This window comes from Phyllobates terribilis, unplaced genomic scaffold (assembly GCF_046119375.1).
Source record: "Phyllobates terribilis strain yellow unplaced genomic scaffold, ASM4611937v1 Scaffold_7__3_contigs__length_470593459, whole genome shotgun sequence".
Lineage (NCBI taxonomy): Eukaryota > Metazoa > Chordata > Amphibia > Anura > Dendrobatidae > Phyllobates > Phyllobates terribilis.
In genome coordinates, this window is record NW_027362767.1 from 428,343,972 (window position 1) to 428,364,757 (window position 20,786).

At 44.4% G+C, this 20,786-nt stretch overlaps 1 protein-coding gene across 1 annotated transcript in view; it reads left to right on the forward strand.

The window, feature by feature from the left end:
• The first annotated feature begins 1,457 nt into the window (after nucleotides 1-1,457).
• LOC141155204 (H-2 class II histocompatibility antigen, E-S beta chain-like) overlaps nucleotides 1,458-20,786 on the forward strand; it is a 127,363-nt gene continuing 108,034 nt past the window's right edge. The window contains exon 1 of the mRNA XM_073641946.1: nucleotides 1,458-1,632. Coding sequence (XP_073498047.1) covers nucleotides 1,560-1,632 — 73 coding nt within the window. The 5' untranslated portion in view covers nucleotides 1,458-1,559. The remainder of the gene's footprint in view (nucleotides 1,633-20,786) is intronic.

Consider the following 20,786-nt stretch of genomic DNA (forward strand, 5'->3'; position numbering starts at 1 on the left):
GTCTTCAGGTTTTTACTCACAGTTTTTACGGTGCTCCACGTTACAACTGCTAGCCATGTTATAACAGCCCACCGAGTCCTGTATCCTCCGGGGAAGTGATCCAGCAACTCTCAGATAACTTGGAAGCACTTGATCGGGACCCCCTTCTTGTGTACCTTCCCGGGTCGTCTCTCTGTGCTGGCTCTCGCCCTCCTGCCCTGCGCCACACACACAGTGTCCCGAGCCAGTGGCCGTGGGCCTTGTCGGGGGACGTCCTCTCTGTCCCCTTGGTCCTATATGGCCACCTTTTCATCGAATGTGTGTGGTTTTGGCTACGGCACTTAGAGATACTGCAACCTCCAGTTTGCTAGCTGAGTCTTGTAGTCCTCCACTAGTCTGGGGCCGGTCCCCTTCTGCGACTTGATCCCTTCACGGTCGGCGTGAACTCGGGCACATGGGTGGACTCCGCACTTTCCATGCCCCTAAGATCCTTTCTGTGTCTCTGGAGCCCTTCTCTCCGACTCCCTCGCTCCTCTCGTTCTTTCTCTTACTGGGCCCCACTGACTGGACCCTCACTCTTCAACGGTCCTCACTCACTGCACTCTTACTCCTAGGACCCCTTCTCTCTTCACTCCCTGTGACAGACTCCTGTCACCAACTGCTCTGACTGACTTTCTAGATCTTTGTACCCATATTTTTAAACTACCTGTCATGTGACCCACGTCACCAACTGTCACTCTACATGGTCCCCTCTACCTTAAGTCCTTCCGGCACAGTGGCGCAGTGGTTAGCACTGCAGCCTTGCAGCGCTGGGGTCCTGGGTTCAAATCCCACCAAGGACAACATCTGCAAGGAGTTTGTATGTTCTCCCTGTGTTTGTGTGGGTTTCCTCCGGGTTCTCCGGTTTCCTCCCACACTCCAAAGACATACTGATAGGGAATTTAGATTGTGAGCCCTGATGGGGACAGTGACGATAATGTATGTAAAGCGCTGTGGAATATGTTATCGCTATATAAAAATAAAGATTATTATTATTATTCCTTCAGTGCTCCCCTAAACTACTTCCTCCACCCACCTCCCCTACCTAGTTCCCCCCTCCAGACAGGGACAGGGTCTGTGCTCTCTCTCAGGAGCAATCTCGCCCTTCCCTACTGGAGTGGTGTAGTGTTGGATGTAGGTGTGTGGGTCCCGGGTAGTGCTCCCTCCTTACCGGAGAGAAGGGTACCACACCTCTGGCTGAGATGCAGTACCTCTGTGGCGACTGGACCCGCAGGGGCACCACATGTACAACCCCTTTAATGAATAACAAAACTTAATGGGTGTGCTTCTTTAAGAACAAAGCTAAGTGAACACTAGGATGCGCCACCTCCATGTTTATCCTTTAGTAATGTGCTAACTGAGTGAAGTGCATCACAAAAGAGTCTCTCCCTAGTAACAAGTGATCAGTCATTTCTTTGCTCTGATTGGTCTTTTCTTCTATTTCCTTTTCACTGCAAAAGCTTCATAGTTTTATCATTATATGCTGCTGACACTTGCTGCATCAGGTTTACATGGTGTGAGAAGCTGACAATTACAGAAAAATGGGAATCTTCTGTTATCTGAGCTTTATGTCTTTTATGCTACTTATCAAACTTGACTTCTGCAAATTATCAGGTGAGTCGTCTTTAATGTTATTCTGATTAATATTTAAATAACTTTTTTTGAAAATAGAAAGTACAATATTTCCTAATGATCTGAGATGTGCTAGAAGCGGGAGATAGCATTATGGGCGTCTACTAGCCCCAATGGCTAACACTCTTACTAACAGTTGAAGCAGCACTAGGGATCTGACATACTATGAAAGGAAGGGTTCACAAATGTAGAGAATGATATATATCTGGGAATTAGGAACAAAAAATGTAATTTCAGTGTATTACAGCTGCAGATTTACGAAGACCGCAGATGAGCAATGTAAAACTCAACTCTGTTGAATCATCTTTATGTCCACTCCAGAGATCCATTTACGTATGGACATGTGTGAGACTAAAGAGGATCAGACCACAACAGTTCATGCTGCTAGTTTTGCCATTGAAAACTTACACACTGTAGCTATTACATAGATGAATTTGCCCATTAAGATTAATGGGTCAGTCTTCCATCAGAGCTACGCTTTCATGTGAACATTGCTTGTGTGATTAGCCATTGCAAGATGACATCACTAAAGAAATTTAAAAAATGGTTTATGTAAAATAAAATTATATATCTCATGACTTGTACTGTTAGCTGTATGGATATTATACATGAAATATTATGTAATGTAATATTCTGTATTCATCTAGAATTAATATTATTCATTTTACAAGCATGAGAGATTTCATAAACTAATTTCAGGTCTGTGAGTGTTATCTACAGATACTACAAGAAAATTCAGAAACCATTTATATTAATTTTCATTTTGCGCATGTAATAGTAGTAGACATAGAGGTACAATAGTTCATGGTATCTGAGCACTCTTTTGTGCTAATAGAGTATCTTTGGTGTGCTTGGATACTATGCTTCCGTCGGATAGAACTTTATCCAAGCATGCTCGCTCATCACTATTTTTTAGTTATCAAAGATTAAACAACATATATAATAGAAACATTTTATGTAAAGATGTAAAAAAAATGGTAGTAAAGCAAGATCTAAAAGACCAACATGAGTAATACTAGCTAAATATAATAAACAAGTAACAAATAATTGTAATGACAGGGTTGTCCATATCAATGTGGTTGACTGAGGTGGGACAAAAATATGAGATTATGTTATTGAGGGCAGAAGAGGAAAGTGGAAGGAAAATAGTGTGAATGGGGGTGTGCAGGGTATTTTAGTGTGGGATGCATGTTTTTTTAGGTAACAGGTCCAAGGCTTTCTTAGGCCAAGGTGCCCATATTTTGAGGAACTGTGGATATGATTGAGATTCCTAGCTAGAGAGTTCTTCAAGGTGCTGTATCAAGAGAATTTTAGTTATCCAATCTGAGTAGGGAGCGTTGTTTCCAATCTTGAGTGATTAGGTGTTTTGCAGCTCCCAACAAAAGTGCTAGCAAGTCATGTTCTTTAGGTTTAAAGTATTTAGAAGGGTGAGATAGTAAGACTTCTGGGGGTGTTACAGAATGTTTGATTAGGTCTAGATCTCGTCCAGTCAACTCACCGGTGGACACAGACAGAAAAGAGGCCCTGTGCAAGAACAATATATGGAGCCTTTGAAGCCCAAGCGCTCCTAAAAATGCAAAATTGCCCCTGCTTTGGAGGTAGAAATGGGCCCCCTTACCACTTTGGCTCCTGTGTGGCCGCACAATTTGCACCAATGTCAACTCTATCTCTGCCCAAAATGGTTTTGTTTTAGAACAGAACCAAAATATATGAGAAATTGTGTATTTGTGGGTACCACATCTCCAGCATATGTTTGATTCTGTTAAGCCTGAATGGTGTAGGAATTCAGGAGTTCTTTACCAGCGGGATAATATTTTAAAGGAATTTTCTTGTAAAAGTATACATCTGGAGAAGCCATGTGAGTTAGATAGGATAGGTTTAACTTTAGAGTCAGATAAGAAAAAAAAGTTAAACATCAGCTTAAGAAATCAGAAAAGTAGGCTTATAAGGATTTGTTGGGAAGATTTAAGTAACTGTATATATTTTTTTAGATCCCTCTGTGGATAGGAAAGGTAAGTCTTAAAAGTAGATCGAGTCTGGACCATTCTCTATTTGTCGGGAATTTTGTTTTAAAGAGAGTAATAATATGAGAGACATGTCTTAGATGCAGGAAATTACAAGGCCTCTTCTGGCCAGGAATCTACCATAGGGATTTTATTGAATAAGAGTTGGGAAATGTTCTTATATGATAAATAGGAACATTAATTATGTATGTCAGAATAGCTGGGATCTAAAAGATATGTGAAGGTAGAAATAAGAACTAATGCTGAGGGAGAATTTGAGGGAGTCAAAACTTTTTTTATAGCCTCGTTTAATAGATAAGGTAATAGATGCTAGCACAGCAGATGTCAGATGATGGGAGGGAGTTGGTCCCGATATATGAGTGTTTTTATCTAGTAGGAATTCTGTCTGTTTTGTTGTCTTGTTTCAAAGTGTTAGCGAGTTTCAACAATCAGGTTAAGTGGGCATAATTTAGACAAAAGCCTCAAGTGATTGTTTAGGGGGGGGGGGGTGTACCCATTAAGAAAGAAGTTAAAATAGTTTTACTAGGTGAAGGAGTAGTGATTTAACAAATTTGTTATATTAGATGATGAGAAGTCCATCTGATCCGGGGTTTTTCCTATTTGAAATAGTTTTAAGGGTGTCAATTATTTCATGTTGGGCTATCTGGGAAGTTAACTTGTTACAATTGTTTGGATTGAGTTTTGGAAGGAATAGAGAGTAAGAAGTCTTTTATTTTATTAGAGGCTTCAAGTGGGTCTTGCATTGAAGATGGAGTGTTTAGGTTGCAGGGACTTTCATAAAAGTTTTTGAAAGAGTTTTTTCTTCCACTACCTTTTTCTCTGTATTTTTTATAATAGATTGTTCTAAACATTTTGTCCACAGGGAGGAAGTACTGTTAGTTTGCTACCTTTATTACCATGTACATAGAATTTTTGCTTGCATTTTTGATAAAGCCGGAAATATCTAATAAATTGGGTACAGTAGTTCAATGCAGTTTTGGGGAATATTTTTTCATAAGAATTTGGGAAAGTTATGAAATGTCCTATAAATGTCTGTCCTATTCCTGATCTGAGGGTCTGGACTTTTAGCTGAGATGAATCTGTGCTACAGTAAATTTATCACTTACACATGAGCCGTGTATGAGGGAGTCGGAGTTGGAGTCTGAAGTTTGGCTTACCAACTCCCATAGACCTGGAACCTATAGAGGTGGTTTTGATTAAAAGGAGGCTGGTATTTTGTAGGAAAATATTATCTAAATCTACAGTAGGAGGAGTGTGGTTGAGAAAAGAAAGTGTAGTCTTTCATAAAGGGGTTAAAGAGTCGATTGTGACTTGTAGGATTGCTGCTTCCAATAGGTGGCGCTATAGAGTTAAAGTCCTCTTGTCTCTGTAGAGGCAATTTGCATATTAAATTTCCCAGAAGAGCATTGCACAGCGAATAATCCTGTTTTTTCTTCAGGAATTTGTCAAGTTCACCTTGTTTGCGAGATGTTGAAGTGTCTGGATTTTCTTGTGTGTACTCTTTGCTAGATTTGACCATGTTGAGATGTGAGCATACAGCTAGCTGAGTCACCACCTGATCATACGTGAGTGTTTATGCAATCATATTCTATGAGGTGGAGATGTGGTAGATGATGTAATTCAGAGTGTCCATGGCAACAACTATATACAAATCACATATTGAGCAATATGTAATCCTCAGCAGAGTAAAAGCAAAAAAAAAATAAATTGAAGGACTCTAATGTAAACAGAGAGCTTGGGGGGGGGGGCGTGGTTTGCTGGGGAACGAGAGCAGTGTTTCTGCAGAGCTCCGTTTAAACCTAGGATATAGCAACTCTAGAAGACTCAAAAAGGACTAATTTTATCATCTTGACTTTGGGATCATGCCAGGAGAAGCCCAGAGGAGAAGATCTTATGCAGCCCGAGTTATCAATGCTGCAAAAGCAACGGAGCGGAGTAGGCCTAAAGCCGCGGGTAAAAGTACCACCGCAGAGCTGACAGCTTCATCTAAACAAAGAACTTCATCCTACTTAGGCAAGAGGACCTTCCCTCCCCAAGAGAATACCCTTTCATCAAAGGCAAGTCATTATATGAAAACAGACCTGATTTCCTTGAAGACTCCGTGGTCTCAGAAGAATTTGAGGTTTGGTGAGTGGAGCAGTGTCCTAGCAACACTTGTCAGCCGGAGGAAAGCCGCGACTATCCATATGCCTGCGGTGTCTGTTTTATCAGATCACACCGACAGGAGAGTCGTCACCGCAGGGGAACAGATGGATGGAGGGGAGACCTTGGGGGACTCCTGCCACATATTAAATGGTGGGGGTCCCCTGAGAGATCCCCTGGAGCTGAGCTGAACTCACCATCTTCAGGAAGCAAGACCAGACGGCCGCGTGCTGCGGCAGTGGTAGCTGCAGCTGCGCTGCTGCCGACAACCTCCGGACCCATTGGCAATGGAAAAGGATGGAGGTATGAGGACGTGACAGCCCTGGGGACACTGCGGACTGATAAGAGAAGAGGCACATATGCTAATCAAATTCATCGGAGGAGAGCTCTGACTCTGCGTGAGTCATCAGAGCATGTCTCCTATGTTCCCGATGGTTTTGGAATTGACGCTACATCTGAGCAGGGGTTCGGGGCGCCGGCTGCAGGGGACATTTACCAAGAAGTAACATGTGGTGGGGATCCTCTGGGGATGAAACTATGATACCTTCTCCCAATGGTGAGATCGGGCAGCTACACGCTGAGGCTGTGGTAGCTAAGGCTATTACAGGTACAGCGCCACTACAAAAGAAGCAATATAAGCCTGAAATAACACCTGTAGGGGCTAACCACCCTCTTAAAAAAAACAATAGGAAAACTTCCAATTTAGTAGGTGACATTGAGCAACATAGGAAAATTCAGGATTCTACTACATCAAATAATTTGTTTATCTGTAAAGAGGCAGGACTTACAGACTCAATTTATATAGAGCACAATGTTGACTTTAACAATGATTATAGCTCAGATAACCACTCTACAGATGGGTGTCAGACAGCAGAGTCTGATCGGGAGGACTCTGATATAGGCAAATATTCAATAGGAACAACATAACCTCAATCTTCAATTGGATCTTTTCATAGTTCTGTTGGAGTTCGTATTGTAGATGCTTGCTGATATTGAGGGGTATGGGTTTGTCAGTACAGCTCCATAGGAAGTATCATCAGTTAACACTCAAATTAATCCCGTTGAAATTAATGACAATCCCATTCACAAAATGTCACTTTGTGATATTAACGCTATGGACAAACCACCATCTGAGCTCTTTGTCAAAGAGCTTTGTGATTCAATTGAATTATCCTTTAAATCTTGTCTACTCGCGATGGGGAATACTTTTTCCAACATACCCTCTTTAGATACCAAAATGAAAAAATACTCATCACGTAGCTCCGCTGATGACGTAAACGATTCGTTATCAGACACCTCAGAGAATAATAAACTAGCTGCAGAATTATTTATAAAGCAATCAATTAATAATCTGATATCATCTATACAGCAAGCCATAATCCCACAGACAACAGAATTAACCTCTGAAAATATGTCTGTACAAAATAGAATTGACACAAGAGAAAATACTATAATCAACATGAGAAAACACAAAGAGGTTTTGTCAAGTTCAGTTGAATCCCTTCATAAAGAAATAATTCTTATTAAACAACAGCAAGTTATTTTTGAAGACAACTCCAGGAAAAATAATTAAAAAATCAGAGGAGTACCTGAAGTTATATTTCCTTCAAACCTAAAAGCCTACATTACAGAGATGACTACTGTACTGCTCCCAGATCTCTCTGATGAGATGATTGTTGCTAATGCCTACAGAATCCCAAAACCCGATTTCTTACCCAGGGACGTCCCTAGGGATGTTATCGACAATTTCCACTCTTTTACCGTAAGAAACAATTTATTAAATTTAACTAGAAAAATTAAAAAATTCACCAAGCCTTACAACCATATTTTATTCTTTAAAGATCTGTCCAAAGCCACTCTTTTAGCTAAAAAATCTTTCCGAAACATTACGAGCGAACTTGTAAGGACAGGTGTGAAATATAGATGGATGGGCTCTACTAATCTTCAGATTTACTATCAAAATGAGACTTTTCTGGTCATGACTCCGGAAGAAGGTACAGATTTGTTACAGAAAATAATAACTACTTGATGTTTTCTCAGTAAGCTAGCAAATGTTACTGGAATATAACTACTGCATATTCTCTTGGTCCTATTCCTCTTGGGTTTATTATGACCCTTATGGCTATCACACAGGAATTACCTTTGCCTACAAGATGCATGGTCTACATCCCAACTGTTATTTATATTTGAGATTCTTTTTGGGACTTTACTTTTAAATGCTAAAACCGGACATTTTCCCTCCAAAGAGGTCATAATGGCCCTGATAAAAATACTAAAAAGCATGTCTAGCGTGATTTAATATGGTCATTGGCCCCGACAAGAATGTGTATAAGCAACTGGAAAAGAAGTCTAGCGTAATTTACTTATCTTACTTGTTTGTGTTACAAGCAAATGAATAAGAATGTCTATCGTGATTTGTAAGTGCTTATATTTTTTTCTCTTAAAGCAGTTACTTGTAACTAAACAATAAGCAATGTTATGTATCTAAAACGCAGTGTACTCTTGTCTTTGTCCCTTTTTAGGGACTATTTTCCCTACTTACCTTGTTTTCTTCTCCCTTCCCCCTTTTCCCACCCTGTTCTTTCTTTCCTCCCCCCTCCATTTCCTTTATCTTTCCCTTTATTATTATAAAAGTTGAATAAAAATTTATTGGAAATAAACAGAGAGCTTGACTCTTAGGCCACGTTCACACGTTCAGTATTTGGTCAGTATTGGACATCAGTATTTGTAAGACAAAACCAGAAGTGGAACAACCAGAAGAAAAGTATAATAGAAACACAAGCACCGCATCTACATTTTTCACTCACTCCTGGTTTTGTCTTACAAATAAGGATGTAAAATTCTGACCAAATACCGTATTTTTTGGACTATGAGACACACTTTTTTCCTCCAAAAAGTTTGGAGGAAAATGGGGGGTGCGTCTTATATGGGGTAGGGAGCATCAGTGGAGGAGCGGGGCACAGGCAGAAGCCATAGCAGGCTGCTGCAGCGCTCACATGTGCCCGCTACTAAAAAGAATGAATATTCACTCCTCTCCACACCCAGGCAAGTTGAGAGGAGTGGATATTCATTTTCTTTAATAGCGCACACTTTCAGTCTTAGCCGCAGCTCCTGCAGCGGCTTGGCGGCGATTCTGTGTGCCCGCTATTAGAGAGAATGAATATTCACTCCTGCCGACTCCCATGGGCGTGTAGAGGAGAGAATATTCATTCTCTTTAGTAGCGGTGCATCTTATGGTCCAGTGTTTCTTATAGTCCAAAAAAGGTACTGGACTTTTGAAATTGGGCTTAGAGTGTTCAACTTTAGAGTTGCAATAGAAATAAAATTAGGCCGAAGACCAAAAGCACTTAAAGGTTTTTTTTTCCCACAAAGTTCATTTTAGCCATTAGATCTTGGAATAATAATAAGGCGAAGCTGATGAGAGTTTTCACCACCTGGCGCCTGTGCATAGCAATTGCTTTACTGGTATCCACAGCTGCTGGAGACAAAAGAAAATGGACGTGGGTTACTTACTGGGATAATTTTAGTAATAAATGGGAGTATGAGGGCTAGTGCAAGGAAATTTTTAATCAAATAATAAAAAAAAAAGTTCTGTGTGTTTATTTTTACTACTGGGTTAGTAATGGGGGTGTCTGACACCTCTCCATTACTAACCCCAAAAATAATTACCCTAATTGCCACCGCACAAGGGCAATCAGGAAGAACTGAGGCTAATCTCCAGAATTGGCACATCAAAAATGATGTGCCACTTCTGGGGCAGCTGCAGGCTGATATTTGTAGGTTGGGAATGGCCCAATAACATTGGGAATTTCCAGCCTATTAATATCAGCTGTCTGCTTTCCCTTAGCTGGTTAATAAAAATAAGGGGGACCCCACGCCTTTTTTTCATTCATTTATTAGTAATAAATGAAAAATACTAATCAATGAAAAAAAAACGTGGTGTCCCTCCTATTTTTAATAATTAGTTAAGGCAAAAAAGATAGGTGGGAGCTGATATTAAACAGACTGGAAAGGGCCAGAGAATTTTTATAAAATTTGAGCCAGGAGAAGAAAAAATTTTATTTTTCCTAAAATATTACTTTAGCTTCAAATTTTTCATTCTCACACAGGAATCTAATAGAAAATGGACCCCAGAATTTGTTTTGCAATTTCTACCAAAGTTGGCAATACCCTGTATGTGGCTTTATTCTACCATTTGAGAACACCGCAGGGCTCGTATGGAAGGGAGCACCATTAAGCTTTTGGAATGTAGAATTTCTTTGAATAGACTGTGGGTGCACTTAGCAGAGCCTCAGAGCAGAAAAAAACACAAATTATCCAAATTTGGAAACTAAACTTCTCAATGAATTTGACTGGGTTTGTGGTATTTTGAACCCACAGGTGCCTAACAGTATTTTATAACATTGGGCCATGGAAAAAAAAACAAAACAACATTTTGACCATTAAAATGTTTCAATCGTGGCAAAAATTTTCATATTCACAAGGAGAAAATAGATGCCACAATTTAAGCAATTTCTTCCGAATGCGGTGATACCCCATGTTATCGGAAACTATACTGTGTGCAGAATTATTAGGCAAGTTCTATTTTAGAGGATTATTTTTATTATTGATCAACAACTATGTTCTCAATCAACCCAAAAGACTCATAAATATCCAAGCTTAATATTTTTGGAAGTTGGAGTGTTTTTTTTTTAGATTTGGCTATCTTAGGAGGATATCTGTTTGTGCAGGTAACTATTACTGTGGAGAATTATTAGGCAACTTAATAAAAACCAAATATAATCCCATCTCACTTGTTTATTTTCACCAGGTAAACCAATATCAGTGCACACAATTTAGAAATAAACATTTCTGACATGCAAAAACAAAAACCCAAAAAATTAGTGATCAATATAGCCACCTTTCTTTATAATGACACTCAACAGCCTTCCAGCCATAGATTCTGTCTGTTGCTTGATCTGTTTTCTATCAACATTGCGTGCAGCAGCCACCACAGCCTCTCAGACACTGTTCCGAGAGGTGTACTATTTTCCCTCCCTGTAGATCTCACATTTTATGATGGACCACAGGTTCTCTATGGGGTTCAGATCAGGTGAACAAGGGGGCCATGTCATTATTTTTTCTTCTTTTAGACCTTTACTGGCCAGCCACGCTGTGGAGTAGTTGGATGCATGTGATGGAGCATTGTCCTGCATGAAAATCATGTTTTTCTTGAACGATACCGACTTCTTCCTGTACCACTGCTTGAAGAAGTTGTCTTCCAGAAACTGGCAGTAGGTCTGGGAGTTGAGCTTCACTCCATCCTCAACCCGAAAAGGTCCCACAAGTTCATCTTTGATGATACCAGCCCATACCACTAGTGTTGAGCGATACCTTCCGATATCAGGAAATATTGTATCGGATTGGATCGGACCGATACCCAAAAAGTATCGGATATCGCCGATTCCGATACCGGAAACCAATGCAAGTCAATGGGACATAAATATCGGAATGAAAATAAACCCTTTCTTTCCTTGTAGGTTAATTCTACATGAAGTAAAACAACTAAGAATAATGTAGAATGTATTACGCGAAAAGCCAGCAATTCATCAGCAGCATACACCGGTACCCGACAATTTACAACAGAAAGAATAGAGCTTCACACATAGATTAGGTAGATAGAAACATGTCAGTCACATATATATGAAGTACAGTGACAGTGTTGATTACTGTACTTGTCATTTAGTGTTAAAATAAAGGATTTATTTAAAAAAAAATTGGCGTGGGGTTCCCCTTAATTTTAGGCTCTAGCGGAGGTTAAGCAGACGGCTGGGGCAGATGTTTGAAGCCTGGGAAGGGGGTAATACCCACGGAGCTTCCCAGGCTACTAATATCAGCCCCCAGCTGAATACCTAGCCTTTACTAGCTATTAAAATGGGGGACCCCCCCATAAAAATGACGTGGGGTCCCCCTAATTTAATAGCTAGCAAAGGCTAGGCAGACAGCTGGGGGCTGATATTAATAGCCCAGGAAGGGTGCCATGAATATTGGCCCCCTCCCAGGCTAGAAACACCAGCCGTCAGCCGCCCCAGAAATGGCGCATCCATAGGATGCGCCAATTCTGGCACTTAGCCTCGCTCTTCCCACTGCCCTGTAGCGGTGGCAGTGGGGTAATAGGGCTGGGGTTGATGTCAGCTTATAATGCCAGCTGACATCAAGCCCAGGTTAGTAATGGAGAGGCGTCTATAAGACACCCCCATTACTAACCCCATAGTCAAAGTTAAAAAAAAACACAAACACCCAGAATAAAGTCCTTTAATTGAAATAAACACACAATTCTTTATTGTTCTAAATTAAACCATACTTACCATCACGCCCATTCCAGCTGAAGCCAACGATCTCCTGCAATAAAAGAAAAATAATAAAGCAACCTCATCCTTACCTTTCCATGGTTCCCACGACAGCTTCAGCTCTGCTACATCGAGATGACAGGCTGGACCGCAGCAGAACGCTGCCATTCAGCCTGTCATCCCGCAGACACTGAGAAGCGCAGGCTTGCTTGCGTTCCTCAGTGTCTCGCTGTGACGGCATAAAGATGAGCCGAGGTCATGTCCAATGAACTCGGCTCACCTCATGCATGTCTCTGACAGCGTGGGAAAATTCTCCTGCACTCAGCGCTTCAGCGTGAGAATTTTCCCACGCTGTCCGTGACGTGCATGAGGTGAGCTGAGTTCATTGGACATGACCTCGGCTCATCTTTATGCCGTCACAGAGAGACACTGAGGAGCGCAAGCATGCCTGCGCTTCTCAGTGTCTGCGGGATGACAGGCTGAATGGCAGCGTTCTGCTGCGGTCCAGCCTGTCATCTCGATGTAGCAGAGCTGAAGCTGTCGTGGGAACCATGGAAAGGTAAGGATGAGGTTGCTTTATTATTTTTCTTTTATTGCAGGAGATCGTTGGCTTCAGCTGGAATGGGCGTGATGGTGAGTATGGTTTAATTTAGAACAATAAAGAATTGTGTGTTTATTTCAATTAAAGGACTTTTTTCTGGGTGTTGTGTTTTTTTAAAATACTTTACTAGAAATTCATGGTGGTCATGTCTAATATTGGCGTGACCCCATGAATTTCGGGCTTAGGGCCAGCTGATAATGCCAAGCTGGCCTTAACCCCTTTATTACCCAGTGAGCCACCGCACCAGGGCCCTGGATGAGTTGGGTACAGCGCCAGAAGATGGCGCTTCTATGAACGCGCCATTTTCCGGGGCGGCTGCGGACTGCAATTTGCAGCGGGTAGGGCCCAGAAAGCTTGGGCCTCCCTGCGTTGCGGATTCCAGCCCCCAGCTGCTTAGTTGTACCTGGCTGGACACAAATATAGGGCGAAGCTCCACGTATTTTTTTTTTAAATTATTTCATGAAATTCATGAAATAATTAAGAAAAAAAGGGCTTCCCTATATTGTTGTGTCCAACCAGGTACAAATAGGCAGCTGGTGGTTGGGGGCTGCCCGTTCCTGCCCGCTGTACCTGGCTGGACACAAATATAGGGCGAAGCCCCACATCAATTTTTTTTTAATTATTTCATGAATTTCCTGAAATAATTAAAAAAAATTGACGTGGGGCTTCGCACTATATTTGTGTCCAGCCAGGTACAGCAGGCAGGAACGGGCTGCCCCCAACCACCAGCTGCCTATTTGTACCTGGCCGGACACAACAATATAGGGAAGCCCTTTTTTTCTTAATTATTTCATGAATTTCATGAAATAATTAAAAAAAAAATACGTGGAGCTTCTCCCTATTTTTGTGTCCAGCCAGGTACAACTAGGCAGCTGGGGGATGGAATCTGCAGCGCAGGGAGGCCCAAGCTTTCTGCCCTCCCCCCGCTGAAAATTGCAGTCCGCAGCCACCCCGGAAAATGACGCGTTCATAGAAGCTGGATGCTGTACCTGGCTGGCATACAAAAATATGGCGAAGCCCACGTCAAAATTTTGGGAAAAATTAATTAAAAAATAAATAATAATTTAGGGACTGCATCTTTATTAACATTCTCAAATGTCATTTAGTGTTAAAATAAAGGATTTATTTAAAAAAAAATGGCGTGGGATCCCCCATAATTTTAGTCTCTAGCGGAGGTTAAGCAGACGACTGGGGCAGATGTTTTAAGCCTCGGAAGGGGGTAATACCCACGGAGCTTCCAGGCTACTAATATCAGCCCCCAGCTGAATACCTAGCCTTTACTATTAAAATGGGGGACCCCCCAAAAAAAATGACGTGGGGTCCCCCCTATTTTAATAGCTAGCAAAGGCTAGGCAGACAGCTGGGGGCTGATATTAATAGCCCAGGAAGGGTGCCATGAATATTGGCCCCCTCCCAGGCTAGAAACACCAGCCACCAGCCGCCCCAGAAATGGCACATCCATAGGATGCGCCAATTCTGGCACTTAGTCTCGCTCTTCCACGCTGCCCTGGTGCGGTGGCAGGGGGTAATAGTGCTGAGGTTCATGTCAGCGCCAGCTGCCATGAAGCCCAGGTTAGTAATGATGGGCGTCTATAAGACACCCCCATTACTAACGTACAAAGTGTTAAAAAGAAAACACACACTACACCCAGAAAAAAATAATTTATTTGAAATAAAACACACCATTTTATTTAATTCTTAGTTTACTAAAAAAAAATAGTTACCTGTCCACGTTCCTGCGCTGATCTCCCATGCACAACTGTCACATCTGGAGATGGTGACAGCTGTGCATTGCTGCTGTAAGCTCATGCTGCCGGGAACATGTCCGCTCCCGGCAGCGTGAGCCCCTGACTGAGGTCAGAGTGCATTCAGGCAGCGCAGCTCCGGAGACCTGCTTTACGGCAGTGCTGTACCGTGGGAATTTCTCACGATACAGCAGGGCCGTAAAGGAGCTAACCGGAGCAGCGCTGCCTGAACTCCGGTGAACCCTTACGGCCCCATCATTCTAGCGGCGGCAGCGGTTCAGAGCGGTCACATTCTATGTGGCTGCTCTAAACTGGAGATCTTCGTGGGACACTCGTGGACTACTACGGAGGGGTAAGGATAAGGTTGTGGTTTATTATTTTATATTTTATTACAGGAGATCGATGGCTTCGGGGAATTAGGTGTCTAGGTGAGTATAGGTGTAGTTTTTTATTTTTTACTTTATTTTACGTGACGATCGGCGGGGACAGGTAATGTATAAACTAATTTATTGTAGGTAACCACTGGCCACCAATGACATGTATTTACAATTTATTGGGGACACAGTAGGGCAATTTATATAGCAGGATCAGGCTGATGGGAACTACTGCTCCCATCGAGCTGATCCTGCTGGCACGAGTGGACGGGGGACAGACATAGGCCGATGGGAGTAGTAGTGTCACATCGGCCTATGTCTGCCTGCACGCACACACTCGCAGACATCGCACAGACACCGCGCACACCCGCACACACCCACAAACATCGCACAGACACCGCACACACCCGCAGACATCGCACACACCAGCAGACATCGCACAGACAACCCGCACACACACGCACAGACACCCGCACACACACCAATCATGACGGGCTGATGGTCTGCGAGGTGAGGCTGACCTGTGCGGCCGTGGGAAAGTTCATGTGAGTTCATGCAATGCAGTCAAGCATGAACTCACATGAACCCTCTGAGGGCACCGCGGCTACTTCAAATGAACAGCTGATCGGCATCACCTGATACCTCAGCTGTTCATTTCGGCGGGAAAGCGCAACACAGAACGGGAAAGCCGGCGGTGAAGTCTTTTCACTGCCGGCTTCCCCGCCCGGGTCCTTCGCTCCCCGCTCCTCGGTGCTGTGTTCCCCGCCCGGTCCTAACTTACGATCAGGATGGGGGGAGCGGAAGATCGGGGTGGGAGGCTGCGGGGAAGCAGTATGGGGCTGTGTGATTGTTTAAAAGCCGGCGGCTTTTTACCGCCCGCCGGCTTTTAAACAATCAGGAGAATTCTCCCACGCTGGGATGGCATTCTGATGAAAGGCTGGATCGCGCTGCCATCCAGCTTGTCATCCTTCAGAGACACTGCAGAGCGCAGGCATTATGGGAACTTCCGATTCCGGTATTCGATATTGTAAAAGTATCGGAATTAAGTATCGGAATTCCGATACCGCGAATATCGGCCGATACCCGATATTTCAGTATCGGAATGCTCAACACTAGTGATCACGCTTCAAAAGTTTGGAAATTTCAAGACTGCTGCATCCCTCTGCAAGACATCTCACAATTTTGGACTTTTCAGAGCCCGTCAAATCTCTCTTCTGACCCATTTTGCCAAAGGAAAGAAAGTTGCCTAATAATTAAGCACACCTTATATAGGGTGTTGATGTCATTAGTCAACACCACTCCTCATTACAGAGATGCACATCACCAGATTTACTTAATTGGTAGTTGGCTCTTAGGCTATGTGCCCACGTTGCGGACCTGAAGCATATTTTTTACGCTTCTCCCTGGCGGGAAAATCGCATGCGGATATTACATGCGGTTTTCCCGCCAGGTAGAAGCGTTTGTGAGGCGTCTTTGCATGCATTTCCGCATGCGGGTTATCAAGCACTTCTCCAAGCATCACTTGGAAAAGTGCTTGACAACTTGTTCAGAATGGTAAAAAATAAAAAAATAAACTTTATACTCACCTTCTGATGCATTCTCTGCCCCGTCCGGAGGCTTGAGCGGCTCACGCTGTTGTGTGCAGGACCTGCGGTGACGTCATTGAGTCATGTGGTGGGTCACATGACTCAATGACGTGGCAGGTCCTTCAGACAACAGCGCGACGGAGGGAAAACATCATAAGATAAGTATAAACTTTATTTTATTCTTTTTTTTACAGGTTCTTTGGTACCCAGGTCTGGAGGAGAGTCTCCTCTCCTCCAGACTTGGGTACCATCCGCACATTGATTCCGCTGCGCTTCCGCAAAATTAATGAACATGCTGCGGATTTTTGACTGCAGCATATACGCTGCGGAAAAATCTGCAGCATGGGCATTGACATTGCGGAATGCCATTGGGGACCATGGGGTGCGGATCTACATGCGTTTTTCAAGCGTTTACGCTGCGGAAATTCCGCAGCATATACGCTTGAAAAACGCTACGTGGGCACACAGCCTTAAGCCTATGCAGCTTGGAGTAGGACAACATATATAAAAAGTATCAAGTGATCAAAACACTAATTTGCCTAATAATTCTGCACACAGTGTACTGTATCGTAACAGGGTGGGGCTAAGAAGGGAGGGAGCTGCATTTGACTTTTTGAATGCAGATTTTAATGTAATGGTTTGTGTTCTCCATTTGTGAGCCCCAAGATACCAAAACAGTAGGAAAATGAATGAATTATTCTGTGGGTGCAGTAACTATTTTGGCCCCACAAGAGTTTTCCAGGAAAAAAAGCATACTGTGGATGTTGAAAACTGCATATGCCAGTTTGCTATCTGTGAAGGATCCACACCCTGCAACTCGCCTGAAGTCAGTATTATGTCAGACAGATCACGCGATACGGATCTGCACTTCGCACCAAAGCGACGTTTTGCACCACTTGGGGACACATAAGGTCAGATTGGTACAGTTTTACACAGACACCCTCTCTCCTCCCGGGTTCAGGAAGGTACCGAAGTGACTGAGTGGCCCACTCAGTCACTGACGTGGCACCACACTCGCTCACACCCCGGACAGGCTGAGAGGCCTCTTTCACTAGCCCCAGTGAAACAGAACCTTATCAGCCCAATAGAGCTATCACCAGTTCCTATTCTATATAAGCCCGGTCGGTTAACGAGAATTATATCGGGCCAGAAACTAGCCCCGTTAGCATGAGAATTAAACCGAACAATAGACATGTGGATCGAGATAAAAGAGCAGCCCAAGGTTGAATTATATATTTAATCACCTTAAGGGCACACTAGACAAAACGGTATATAGCCAAGGGTTATACATATATAATGGTCAGAGATGCAAATACACTAGTGGCAGGACAAAAGGTATAAGCAGATGAATCATGCCAATTACCGTCAACGTCTGATCATGTGTACGCTGGGCCTCAAGAGGGCCTGAGCTTCCAGTGGATTCCTCGGTCCTTCACAGCACGTTACTGGACGTGAGCCCCCCTATTCGAAGTGGCCTCATTCATCAGAGAGAGAGAGGGCCACATGTCTTTACTTTAGCTTATACAGTATCTCCTAAGGATACCTCCGCTCTTGGCCTCTGGGCTGAACCTGAGTCCCCTCCCCATGCCGCTGACCAATAACTCCAAAACTTAAGCTGGGTCATAGCTCTTTAATGGATGGTCCTAGGAAGGTGGTTCTGATGTCATCACATCCAGTCAGGCCCCTGCTACGCGTGGAGACTAAACACAGCAGTACTAACCGTTTCCTATCAGATATTCAGTGTATCTCCCCACCCTGTGAGGCTGGAACGGATCGGGACCCTGGATGGTGTGGGGTCCAGTTTGGGGATCTCTGACATGTACACGGCGTACGACTAAGACATACGATAAGTCCATATTCTCGTTACGAAATCATAACTGCCTCAGACCTTATGGTATCCACATGGCATGCAAGCCCTTTGTTCTGAGCTGAGCTGGCTCAACGTATGATATTTATCCCTCAGTCACTTGACCCCCCTGCTGCTGCTAGCTGTTCTGTTACAACTGCACACTGAAGGGGTGGGAGTTATAATCCCATGCCAAATAGGATACAAATGACTGCCATGGAGTTATATCTCCAATATTCTTCACACCTCCCCCCTTTAAAGGGCGCAGCACTTTCCGGTGTTCCCATGTGCGCCCGTCCGCAACCTCCCCTTATCAGGATAAACCGTTGGCCTTACCCTTCTTGTGGCGAATGGCGAAGTGGTACTGCTGGAGCACGAGGCTCCAGTGTAGTAACCTCTCATTCATTCCAGATACGGTGTGTAATCAGCTTAGGGGGTTGTGGCCGTTTCAACGGTGAATTGGCATCCGTACAAGTATGGCTGCAGACGATGCAGGGCCCACACAGTTGGCAGACATTCCTTCTCCATCGTGGAGTAGGCCACCTCCCTCAGCAGGAGTCTCCAGCTCTGGTACAAAGCAGGGTGTTCTTGGCCCATAGTGTCGACTTGGCTGAGCACAGCACAGAGGCCAAAATCAATGGCGTTGGTCTGCACTACAAACGGCAGTGTAAACTTAGCTGCCTGTAGTACCGGAAAGCTAGAAAGGTCGGTTTTCAGCACCTGGAAGGCAGTCTCACAATTGACTGCGGAGGGCAGCATCTTCTTGGTGACCATTTGTCTGTCTACAGCTGATTGCAAACCTCCACGTCTATGATGTTTCTACCTTCCCTAGCCTGGGCGAGCATGTCCGGGAGGGTCTCTGCCTCTCCCTCCTCTGGCAGGTTGCATGCGGGTAGGGCACAGCTAGTGCACGAAAATATGATGCAAGCACAGGCCGATCAGAAGCGATGGTACGAACCGGAATGTTTGTGAGAGGACCAACCTATACCCTAGGACAAGCTTTAGGCGGCCTGGGAAGGCCCATTCCTCATGCACCAGCAGCTGAGTAGCATAACCTACCTGGTCACCCTGGACCATGCCAAAGGAAGGCGGAAGGCCTTCCACGTGAACATGATGAAAGCACATCATGAGCAGGAGGCCTGTACTCTCCCTGTATACAACCTGCCAGAAGAGAGAGGCGGAGACCCTCTCGGATATACTCATCAAGGCAAAGGCGGATGGGACCATTGAGGATGTGGAGGTTTGCAACCAGCTATTGTCGGACCAACGGTCCCAACTGTGGGTAATCCTACACCCCTTCCAGGATTTGTTAAGCAACGAGCCCGGAAGGAGTCGCTTGTCCATCATGTGGACACCGGGGATCACCCCCCAATCCGGCGTTCAGCATAGCAGCACATGCACCAGGAGATAGAAGAGATGCTGAAGATGGGGGGTGGGGGGGGAGTCATCTAAACACCCAGCAGCGCTTGGGCCTCGCCCGTCGCCCATTGTCTTCATCCCACCAATGCGTACCCAATGCCGCACATCGATGATCTGCTCGATCAGTTGGCAGTGGTCAAGTACCTGACCATCATGGATCTGAGCCGGGGATATTGGCAGATTCACCTGACCCACGAGGCATGGGAATGCTTTGCCTTTATCACCCCATTCAGACTGCACTAGTCCACAGTGATGCCATTCGGCTTGAAGAATGCCCCTGCCACTTTTCAGCAGATGGTCACTACGCTGCTCAAGGGAGTTGAAAGGTATGCCGATGCATACCTGGATAACATTGCCATCTTTAGTCCCACTTGGGAGGATAACCTAGAGCATCTGGCGCAGGTGCTCGAGCAGATCCACCGAGGAGGCTTGACCATTAAGCTGGAAAAGTGCTAGCTGGGTATGAGTGAGGACCACTGCCTGGGACTCCAGGTAGGTGCGGGGGGGTGTAAAGCCAGAGCCCGGGAAGGTGGATGCCATCGCATCATGGCCCACCCCCAGCACCACGAAACAGGTGACGTCCTTCCTGGGCACCGCTGGGTACTACAGGAAGTTCGTCCCTCACTATAGTAGCCTGGCGAACCTCACCAAGAAGAAGCTGCCCTCCGTAGTTGATTGGACAAATGACTGAGATGGCCTTTTGGGTGCTGAAGACTGCCCTTTCCAGCTTCCCGGTGCTACAAGCAGCTGACTTCACACGGCCATTTGTAAAACAGACTGACGCCTGTGACTTTGACCTCGGTGCCTTACTCAGCCAGGTCAACTCTACTGGCCAAGAATACCCAGTTTTGTACGTGAGCCGGAGGGATGTGGCCTACTGCACGATGAATGAATGTCTGGCAATTGTGTGGGCCCTGCAGCCATACTTGTACAGAAATGGAAATGGACCACAACCCCCTCAGCTGGGTAAACACTGTAGCCAGAACGGTCCAGCCTTGCGCTCCAGCAGTACCACTTCGTCATTTGCCACAAGAAGGGCCGTGTCCATGGTAATGCCGACCCGGGTTGAT